Source organism: Mus pahari, chromosome 13 (assembly GCF_900095145.1).
Source record: "Mus pahari chromosome 13, PAHARI_EIJ_v1.1, whole genome shotgun sequence".
In the NCBI taxonomy this organism is placed as follows: Eukaryota; Metazoa; Chordata; class Mammalia; order Rodentia; family Muridae; genus Mus; species Mus pahari.
Window position 1 is genome coordinate 95,238,461 of NC_034602.1, and position 11,588 is coordinate 95,250,048.

The window sequence follows — 11,588 nt, forward strand, 5'->3', positions numbered from 1 at the left end:
TTTCTGAGTTCGAGGCCAGCCTGGTCTACCAAGTGAGTTCCAGGACAGCCAGGGCTATACAGAGAAACCCTGTCTCGAAAAACAAAAAAACAAAAAAACAAAAAAAAAAAAAAAAAGAAAAGGATTTGTCATTCTAATACATTTTAAAGTCATGTGCAGCTCTTATTATAAAGTATTTCTTATATTTGACTTCTGAGCATAAAACAGTATTGGAAAAAAAATCCATTGCATTCATGGCCTCAAGCAGTAGGTCATAGGCCCACACATGTAGATTGATCTAGAAGCTTTTAAAAATATATAATGTTAAAATAAAAGCAACAAATTTTATTCCCTCTCTTGGCACTGGAGAGTGAACCCAAGGTCTTACATAATATACTAGGAAATCAGTTTAACGATCAAGCTACATGTATTCTCAGCTCGTTTTATCTATCTATCTATCTATCTATCTATCTATTTATTTATTTTAGTTAACCATCTTATGAGTAGTTTGTTATTTGTTACACTGAGATCAGTTTGTCTTCACAGTGGGCACTGAAATTGTCTTTTACTGTTGTTTGAGATGGAATTTCAGTGTGTAGCCATGGATAGACTTAAAGTCCTGTTCTTTCTCTCACAGCCTCCTGAGTGCTGGAATCACAGGCATGTGTTGCTACATCTGTCTTGTCATTTATTCTTGAAATTTTAATTTTTTAAAAAAGATTTTTATTTAGTATATATAAGTACATCGTAGCTGTCTTCAGACACACCAGAAGAGGGCGTCAGATCTCATTACAGATGGTTGTGAGCCACCATGTGGTTGCTGGGATTTGAACTCAGAATCTCTGGAAGAGCAGACAGTGCTCTTAACCACTGAGCCATCTCTCCAGCCTGAAATTTTAATTTTTGAACATACCACCTATATTCTTTATAGACAGAGGGAAACACTGTTTAAGTGTATTATAAATTACAAAGTCTGAAATGGAAAAAATTACATCTATGCTTCCAATAAGCAAATTAAGTATAGAATCTTTTAATACTTTTTAATATTAAACTGATACTAAGTAAATACTTCAATGCTAATACTAAATACTTTAAAATGCCATAAGACTCACTAATTTCTAGTGTATAAACTAAGAACATTTTTACTTCCCTAAGAATCACAATAAAATTTGTAAGCAGGATTATAAATTAGAGAGAAAAAAATAAGTCAGCACCCCATCATTACAATCTTCTTGTAAAACTAATGAAGGCGCCTGTGTTCTTGGCTGTGTGTGTAACAGTTCCAACAAACTGCAGATGACAGACATGTTGCCAGCTTCCATTGTGTGGTGGAAATGGGTTAATTACCCCTCAAAAAGTGAAAATTGGGTATATTAACACAACACCAAATAAGAATAAAGCTAGGCATAGTGGCAGGTACTTGTAACCCCAGCATTCAGGGAGCTGAGGCCAGCCAGCATGGACTAGTGATAAAACCTTGTTCAATAAAGCAAAAATTAGCTCAAAGAATCAGTAAGATGTTGACATTATAAACAATAGTGATTTGTTCAGAATGGATGTAGTTGGGTATCATGATCCTGAGAGTCTAGGTAATAGAAGCAATTTTTCTGAAAGCTTTGGTGGCATACATACTTTCTTATTAAAAAGCTAATCATATTTTAAAAATTTATCTACCTTTTAATTCTTGTCATACTGGATTTGTTAACATTTTATTGTCATATGTTAATTCATTTGACAATGGTTTATTATGACGCTTTCATATGTGTACATATTTTGATAATACTGTGTCCCCCTTCACTCCTGTTCATCCCCTTCTTTTCCCAACTGCCCCTTCTACCTCTTTGTGTGCATGAGCGTGTGCGTGTGTGTGCGTGTGTATGATGTGTGTGTGTCCCCGGTGAGTGCCATTGAGGATGAAAGCTGGTCCTCAATTGCTAACTGCCTGTCCGTTCACAGCTCCTTCCCCTTCCGTAACAGCACAGGAGTGTCAATGGCTCATCCCTATTGGCAGTTTCCCCCTTGGTTATCTCAGCTGCTTGACTATGACGATTTTGCTCTTGTTTCCTTTAGTCCTAATCTTTTAGGATGTTTGGTGTTGGGCAGGGGCAAAATCCTCTTAAGTTTCTGTTCTTGCTATATTGTGGGTTGGTTTCTCTGCAATAGTGCTCTATTTAGGTGTGATGTCCTGCTTAGGGTTTTGATTGCTGTGATAAAACACCAGGACCAAAGTAATTGGAGAGGAAAGGGTTATTTGGTGTACACTTTCACAGCACTGTTCATCATGGAAGGGAGTTAGGACAGGAACTCACAGCAGGAACCTGGAGGCAGGAATAGCTTGGTCAGCATGCTTTATTATAAAAAAGGGGTGGCACCACCCACGATGGGCTGGAGCCTCCCCCATCAATCACTAATTTAAAAAAAATGCCCTACAGGCCTGCCTGCAGCTCAAACTTACATAGGCATTTTCTCAGTTGAGGCTCTCTTCTCTCCAGAAAGTGTAGCTTGTTTCAAATTGACATAAAATTATCCAGTACAACTGACCCCTTGTCAGCTTGACACACAAGTACATCACTATTAAACCACAACCTTTTGTTTCTTGTTCATCCCTAAGATCTCACATTAATACAAACATCATAATTTAAAATATTCCAAAATCCTAAAGTCTCACAGTCTTTAAAGACTCAGTCTCTTATCCAAAATTTCTTTTAAAATACAAAATCTTCATAAAACTCTAAACTCTTTAAGAGTTAAAAATCAACTATGGGCTTCTGTAAAACAAAAAATAATTTCTCACTTCAAGAAGAAAGAACCAAATTCTACCATATCCATTGATCTCAACTTTATCTTCCAAACTCCCACAGAACAACAGCCCACCACACAAAGTCCCTGTTCATCATGGAAGAAAGCAGGACAAACTCAAATGAGGCAGGAACCTGGGGGCAGGAACTGATGCAGAGGCCACAGTGGGGTGCTGCTTCCTAGCTTGCTCCCAGGGCTTGGCTGAGCCTGCTGGAATACAGAACTCAGAACCACCAGCCCAAGGGTGGTCCCACCAGAACGGACTGAGCCCTTTCCCATCAGCCACTAATTGAGAAAACATGCTATAGGCTTAGCTACAGCTTGACCTTAATAAGGGGTATTTTCTCAGTGGGGGCTTCTGGTCCTCTCCAGTGACTGTAGCTTGGTCAAACTAACATAATGCTAGCCAGCACAGGAGCTACTGAAAACCACATGAATGTCTTAAGTGGCTTCAGGGCTGTTTGTTCTAATCACCCAAAGAGCTACTGCCCATTGTTTTGAAACTTCATTTGTACATTTTTTTTAAACATGCTCAATTTTTTAAACTTGGTTAAGCAGTACTAATTATGCAGTAAAGTACTGATTTCCAAGAAAAGTCTTGTTTAAAAAAATTCTAGGAAAGCCATTTAATTATCATTTCAAGCAAGATATTTAATCTGATTCAAGATAAATAATAGCTAATGGAATCCCAAATCTTTCTAAAATAAGTATGAGAACCTGCAGACCAGGAGCAGCATTTCACTGCAAATTCCAATGTAATTTGATCATTTAAATTTTCTTTTTGACTGACATCAATATCTGCAAACAGTCATGTACAGATAAATCAAGAACATTTATTAAACATTAAATCTTTATTTATTTAAACATTAAACCTTTACATTTATTTTTATGTCTGTCAAAATACCAAGTATAAGATTCATGATATGGATGAGGCTGCAAAATAAAATTAACTCTGACATAGCCTGTGCTGACTGCCCAAGTGCTCGGGGAGGGGCTATTAAGACAGTTCTGACACTCATCATGCTTGGGTGACACGATAAGAGGAACATATTCAAATTATTGAGATAAGTAACCCTATAGCTCATTGGCCATAGCACTGTTATCCAGGCCTAGTGGTTACTCTTCAGGTTCTCACACTTGGATTGTGAAGGCAGGCAGCCATCCTTGGGCAAGTTGCAGGCCAACCCAAACTGCATGAGGCCCAGTCTCAAAAATTGAATAAAAATTCATGAAACACCAATGCTTCTGATTGGAACCTTATAGGAAATAATCGTGGAAACTAGTTAAGTGTTTAGTTCAGACAGTGTGAAGTAGAATGTTAGAGGCATGTGCAACACCATAGTAATAACATTGGTTCTTTTTTAATCGGTGATTTTAAAGTAATAATAAATGATTTGTCACTTCACTGTCATTGAGCTCTTCTGCAGAAGTACAGAGAATATGATTAAAGTTCTCATCAACTAACATCTAGAAGGGTTTAGAAAGATAAAATCTGATTAATACTCTGAGGTCAATATTGAGGTTGGACCTTGCAATAGCCATTTCTTTCTCATGCATTTTTAATTTTATTTTTCCATACAAGCTAGGTCTTCTGGATAAATAGATTATCTGTAATAGTATGTCTTGACCTTGGCAACATTAGAATGGCCTAAAAGCTTTTTATAATACTATGTCTAAATCTGGATTTGAATATACAGGGAGATAGGTATGATTTATCATCTTTAAAATGTACCAGGAGTTGGAGGTGATACAGCCACAGGATTGTTGAGAGCACTGGATGCTCTTGCAGAGGGCTTGGGTTCAATTCTCAGCGCCCACATGTGGCTCAAGACCATTTGTTAACTCTGGGCTCTGATGCCTTCTGGCCTCTGCAGGCACGAGGCTCACATGTCACACATATGTATATACTGGCAAGTAGTCATACTCGGGAAATAACCAATACTTAAGGCTTTTAAGGTGCTAACTAATTTGAGAGTAACTGTAATTGTTTGCTCTTTTATGGCTTTACCTTTTCTGACTCAAGTTAAAATCTTCTCTGTAGAAGGAGCACATTTTTATGACTGGTTTGTTCTTAATGTTAAAGAAGCTACTAAACAGAGGGAAAATAGCTAAATAAAATAGGTTGTTTAAAGGGACCAAATTAGTATAGGGCTGATTGCCGGTGCTTGTAAGTCACTAGAATGTGATCTGGGCAAGCCCTCCATACCTCAGGGCCTGCTGTCTCTCTGTGAGTAAGATGCAGCTGCCACACGAGTTCAGTGGCTTCCACGGGCTTTCAGAATGGGACACGATTCGCTTCTCTAATGTCGGAAATGTTGGTAACTATTTCTTCTGTGTGTGACATCATACTCTGGCTTTGCGTTGTGGTGCCTCTTGGGATTTTATTCCAAACCAGCTTGCTGGTGAAATGTGGTGTCTCTGGAGCTTTGGCCTCAGTGCCCTGATAGGTAAACAGGTGCTTTTTACCTTTTAACTGACTCCCCACCAGTTCCAGCTATTTGTTTCAACTCTAGTAAGTTTTTTGTGTAGTTTAGAATAAAACCTTTATAACAAAAAATTTAACTTAGGCTTTTGAGAGATGTGAAATTCAAACACAACATGCATCATGGTTCATGTTCATTACTTAATGTTTTTTAATGTAGGCACGGATATAGTCAGAGGTCCCAGAGAAATTAGTGTTAATAGATATGTGGTCATAATTGTGGTCAACTTAATTGATGTCCCCCAAATCTGGTAGATATTTATTACTAACTGAAATATGATGTTAAGCTTAATAGCAAAAATGTGCATATATGTTTTAATTCCCAAAACCAGAAACACAGTTTACTTCACCATGGGCCAGGGAAGCAATTACCTGAGATTAGAATCAGAAGCAAAGTGCTGAGCCACAAGCTCCTGTCACTCACCTGTTTATGTCCCATAAGGCATTCAAGTGTTAAAGTGCTGTAGTGTAGTGAGATGAACTAGGTGATTTTGACATTTCTAGTCAGTATTCTTTGGCTTTTGTGAGCATCTCCAGATCTAATTTTTATAAGCCTAAGTGTTAGTTTTATATGTCATAAAACTAAGGAAATATTCTTCAGCTTTTCTTAGCAGAACACCAATGTGGCATGCCATATTTTTTATTTCACTAAGTTGCTTATGTTGTAAGACATTGTAGCTTAGGTGCATGTTTGAATAAGATATATTAATAAGTATGTGTGTTATATATTAATGAACTGTGTTTTTGTTTTTTGTTCGAAGCTGAAACTGTAGTTTCTCCTTTAAGTGTGAAGGAGCCCTGGATCTCTACCCTGTGTGTTCAGTCTCTCCCTGTCACCCCTCTACCCAACCCCAACACTAAAATCAGTCTTGGCTGAGTGATACTGGTTTGTGTCATTTTAAATACTTGAATTCTTTAAATTAAAATGAAGCTTTGAGTGCCATTTAGCAATTTTAACAGTGTCCAGCATCAAATATTTTAAGCAAGGAAAGAACAGTAGCACATCCAGTGGAGACTGATGGCATTTCAGGAGGCAGAAGGTAATTATTCAATTAGAATGCTTTAAGTTTGAATAACAGTTGGTGTTGATCAGCCCTGGTACCCTTGAGCCCGAGCCACATACTGTTCAGGTGGTTGGTGACAGCTGTGGTTCGTGACAGCCGGCTTGGAGTGGTGTGTCCAGTCTCCTGCGTCACCACATGACAGAGGCCTGTGCTGGAGAGGACAGCGCCACAGTCTGTTGTACGTGAACAGAAGGAATCTTGCCACGCCATGATAGGCAGGCGGGGCTTTTTGTATTTGCTCCTACCCCCAATGTCAGCTGAACAGATATTTCTGAAGGTAAAGGAGGCCCTGTAAAACCCATTGGTTCTCTGGGGGCCTGAGGTGACAGAGAAGGCTGCACCCAGCCTGAGTGAGCCCGGTTCACACTAACCAGGTGCCATGTCAAGACCACGTTCAGCTACATAGTGAGACTGAGGCCATCCTGTGCTATATGAGACACTGTCTCAAACCAAACAAAACAGAAAACCTATTTGTTGTTATCTAGTCCAAACTGCCAAAGTTTCAAGTAGGATGGATCTTTGAGTTTAGTAAGGATATCAGATATCTCACTTATAATAAATGCACCTTCTGTACCCTTGCAGATAAATAAGTAACTTGTGTTTCTCTTGTGGTAGATTCTCGGTGATTTTACCTGAGCCCCGGGGAGCTACACTTAGGGCTCTTTCACTGGTGTAATTGGTGCCATGTCTGAAACCTTGAGCTCTGTTTGTGACTTCCTTTTTAAATGCTCCCTGGAGCTTCTTACAGTCAAAGAACACACTTGGTTTTTGCCTGAACATAATCCAAAGTGGAGTTTCTGAATGGGTGTTTATTCCATCCTGAACAAAGAAGTTTGGGGAAATAACTTTTCTCATTTAAACAAAAGAAGGCTAATTTAAATAGGGCAAAGTCTGTGACTTTAAGAGATTTGTATTAAAGGCATTCTTTTGAAATGAGCTTCCCCCCGCCCCCCTTTTAGCCCCAGTGATATTATTTTCTTTCCTTGAAAAATAATAAAAAGATACATTTAGGGTGTCTGCCATGATTTTGATATATGTATGCATCTTAAAACCAATTCAATCACTTACATTAACATGTCTATCACTATATATTTCTGTGTTGAAAACACTTAAAAGCTACTATGTTAGTATTTTTCAAATATGTAAACTATTACCAACCATAGTCACTTTATAACAGGGCTCCTGAACTTGGTCTTTCATCTGCCTGAAATCTTTACCTGTGACTGATGCCCTGTGGCCAGGGGACCGAGTCCTTTTGGTTCTTAGTTTCATTTCTAATATAGAAAACCTGTAACTTGGGAGGGCTTTTCTTTTAAGCTTACAAATGTTGAAATAATTATCTATATACATTTTCAGAAATATTTCCTAAAATTACTGGAGTAAAACAGAATGATTTGCCTCCAAAAGAAAATATAAAGGTAAGTTGAGTCTTTAACCTCAGCATTGAAAACAGGGTATGTGTTGTAACAGTTAATGTAGTAGTGACTTCCTTTACAATGTTCTATGGTGGGGGGGGCTGGGCATAGTTTTGCACATAATCATGTCCACACTGAGGAAGCAGAGGAAAGAGGACCACAGATTTAGGCTAGCTTGAGTTATATAGCAAGAGATTCAAAAAGAAAAAAATAAATAAAACATTTATTTTGTTTACATTAAAAAGTCACTGTTTTCAACCATTAACTAGGTGTTCAAAGACTTCCTCTCAAAGGCTGTTGACTATAAAAATGACTTGGCTTCCTCCTTCTAATAAATACAACTACTGTATAAGCCAAGTGGTTAAGTAGAACAAGTTTTAGAAACTTCAGTTCAACCTAAGGCTGTGAATATAGAGGATCTGCCTTGGTACAGAAAATGGAATGTGTGGGGTCCTATGTAAAATTTCTAAACAAAAACTAGGAGGAGAGCAACCCTCAGGACTCCAGAGATCCAAGTTCTTAGGCATCCAACAGGTATTTACTCTTCCTAGACCTTGGTCCTCTCACCAGGAGGGTCCGCCCTCATAGGACTCTGTGTGTGTGTGTGTGTGTGTGTGTGTGTGTGTGTGTGTGTGTGTGTGTGTGACTTAAGATGTAATACACTTTCAGAAGGTACCATCAAAGCATCATTAGTCTGCTGCTTATGTCTTGTGTTCCAGTTGTTTTAATTATGCTTTTGTGTGGTTAGAAGTCTGAAGGACACCTTGATCTTTGTCTAGCAGATCCAGTCTTCTGTGCAAGACCTAACCTCGGCTGAAGCTGCCCTTGCTCAGCAGAGCACGGCGCCCTGCGGAGCTCCAGGGAGGCGCTCCCAGCAGATGCTTGGTTGCCAAGTGTCACAGCATCTGCAGGCCACGGAGAGCACTGCAGCTGTGCAGACTCAGCCTCTTTCAGGTAAGAAACACAAATCAGCCATTCTGGCGGAGAAATGGACTCTGTAGTCCACGTGTGTCCAGAGGCCATGTGTGGGGACACTATGGTGTTGTCAGTGTTATACACCCAAGCATCACTGAATGAGCCAGGTCCAAGAAACTGCTTTATATACATAAGCACTCTTAATATTTGTGTAATCTATACTCAATTTCTTAGAGTATATAGATGATGAAAAATCTCTTTTTCTACCCAGGCTTAACCATATTCTAGCTACTTTGGTAAATGCTTCTCTACCACCATGTGGAAAGCAAGCTGCAGTGGTGTGGGGAGAACAAAGCAGGTTTTCTGTTTTCCTTTTTGTCAGAGTTGCACACACTCCAACCTCTCCTTGACCTCACTATGTACCCAGAGATGGCCTTGAACTCTAGCATGGGAAGAGCACTGGGGTCTTGATACTCTCATTGCTTCTGGTGCTAGGCTCCATGCTACTCTGTTTTGTCTAACTCAAATTACAGCTCATCCTTGAGGAGAAGAAAATGGAGATCAAGAAAAAAATGGATTGGGGATGGCTTGTAGCTCAATGGTAGATTGTATTGTTGGCATATATGAGGCCTCTGGTTTAATTCCCAGTAACCCCCCCCACACACACACACCCTCTAAAATACAAAAGGCCCTACAAACCATTAGTAAACCATAAACCAGAGAGAAAGAGGCAGGCACAGATTGGCGGGCCAGCTAAGGCAGGGTGAATTGTGTCCAGAGGGAGAGCATTTGCATCCTGTGAGAAGAATAAGAACATGCAGCTGTTCTAGGCCACAGTTTCTTTCTCAGACCACTATAGCATTTCAACTTTTAATTTTTATGCAACAAGGAACTTCAAACAGAAACATGTCAAACAAACAAAAAGACATGCCCCCCCAAAAGAACTACAATACTTTAGGGGCTGAGGGAGTAGCTTATGTGTAAAACACTTGCCTGACATGCATGGGTCTGAGGTTCAGTACCCAGCACTGGGGAAAACAGCAATAAAAAGTTTATAAAGAAAAATTTGCTGCTTACTAAATAGTGGGTTAAGTTGGAGATATTCTGACTAGTCAGTACCATGTAAGAAAGCTGAGTCTGTGGTCTAAGTCAAAGTTGCTACAACCAAAACTAATGCTGTGAGCATAGGAAGGTAGTTTTGTAGCAGAAGGTGTAAGGCTTGAGAGGAGATAATCTAACAGCTGGACGGGAAGTACAAGGTAGAGCTCTCTTGGCTATCCAGCTGGATGAGAAAAAGCAGAAATGGGTGTCTGGGACTAAAGAGTTTAACATCATTTAAGCATTGCCACAAGCAATTAAGATAAAACAGATGTAATTTAGGAAGCCATGAGAAGGAAGGAAGGAAGAAAAAAAGGAAGGGAAGGAAGGAAATGAAGAAATGTACAAACTAAGAAGAATAGTTCTAGGAAAGAAAATGTCAGTAAAGAAATTAACAAATTAAAAGCACTAGTCCTGAACCCCCACTGCAGCACGAGGATTGTCGTGCTGGAAGTTTGAGGCCATCCTGATCTTAAAAGAAGAAGAGGAAAAATTAGAAAGACAGGAGACAAAAAGGAAGGAGAGACAATGAGAGGAGAGAGGGCTGAGAAGGGCCACCACCTGTACCACTGGCTGCAGAGGCTGCAGTGGGCACAGGGACAGAGAGGCCTAAACAGGCAGCAGGAGCACTGATCTTCCAGCTTATGTAGGAGTTGTAGCAGCCAGAGTTCTACAAACTGCGTGGATGGACCCTGGTAGATGCCTCAGTGAGGCCAATGGGAAATAGCTGGGTTATTAACACAAACACAAAGCTTTTTAAAGCAGCCACAAGAGTTATTTTTTCAGTTCGAAAGGTTTGAATGTTCAAAGGCAGATTAGTAAAGCCCGAGCCAAGTAGGAAGAACCTGCTGCTGTCTAGAGTGTGATTGTGAGTGAGTAAGTGGTGAGACGGCAGCGCCACTGACAGTGTGATTGTGAGTGAGCAAGTGGTGAGACGGCAGTGCCCTTGAGAGTGTGACTGTGAGCAAGTGGTGAGACGGCAGCGCCCTTGCAAGTGTGATTGTGAGCAAGTAGTGAGATGGCAGTGCCCTTGAAAAGAGGGAAGAGGCTAGAGCGGCGTCAGGATTCCCACTTAACCCTGGCCTTGGCAAGGCAAGCATGATACCTAAACCTTCAGAAAGGGGCACCTTGCTGTGGACATCTGAGCTGGACACTGCAGATAAGACTTCCCTGTATGCATTTAGACTGAGCAGTCTAGATGGAAGAACAGACTATTCGAAGACTTTTAAGAAACTGACCTCAACATGGCTAAGGATCTGGTTTGATCAACAGGAATGTAGAAATAAGTATGAACAGGTTGGCAGGGCAGGTCACAGAGACCCTAGCAGCTGAAAGGCTTTGGTCTTGGGTGAGAGTGCAGTTAGTAAAAAGCTGATGGAGCTCTGAGCAAAGACGGTGCTTAGGGCAGTTAAACTTCCTGTAAAGGGAGGCTAGGGGTAGCTCTTGGAGAGCAGAAGAGGAGACAATGAGATGTTGTGGTGAGTGCTCCAAAGAAAGAAAAGAAAAAAGACCCTTCTCAGGCAGGCTGAGCACGGCACCCACGAGACACTGTGCTGTGTTAGTTATGGTAGGTGGGCCAGCATCGGTTCATGGGAAGGAAGCAAGCAAGGAGCAGAGGCCAGGACTCCAGAGAAAGGAGGGTAATGTATTTGATGTGTCAAGTGATAACTTCCGTGGTGGTGCTGCTCCCAGTTGGACCCTTGCTGCCACCCTAGGCTTGACCCTGTCCTCTTGATTGTCCCACCTCTCTGAGTGTTTCCTGCAGTCACCTTTTGGGATGGCTGCCTTTAGACTTGATTGTCCCACCTCTGAGTGTCTCCTGCAGTCACCTTTTGG

The 11,588-nt window shown here is 40.5% G+C and overlaps 1 protein-coding gene across 1 annotated transcript in view; it reads left to right on the forward strand.

The window, feature by feature from the left end:
- Brdt (bromodomain testis associated) overlaps window positions 1–11,588 on the forward strand; it is a 57,540-nt gene that overhangs the window by 33,158 nt on the left and 12,794 nt on the right. Inside the window, exons 14-15 of the mRNA XM_021210665.2 lie at window positions 7,681–7,742; window positions 8,519–8,693. Of these exons, the coding sequence (XP_021066324.1) occupies window positions 7,681–7,742; window positions 8,519–8,693 (237 nt within the window). The remainder of the gene's footprint in view (window positions 1–7,680; window positions 7,743–8,518; window positions 8,694–11,588) is intronic.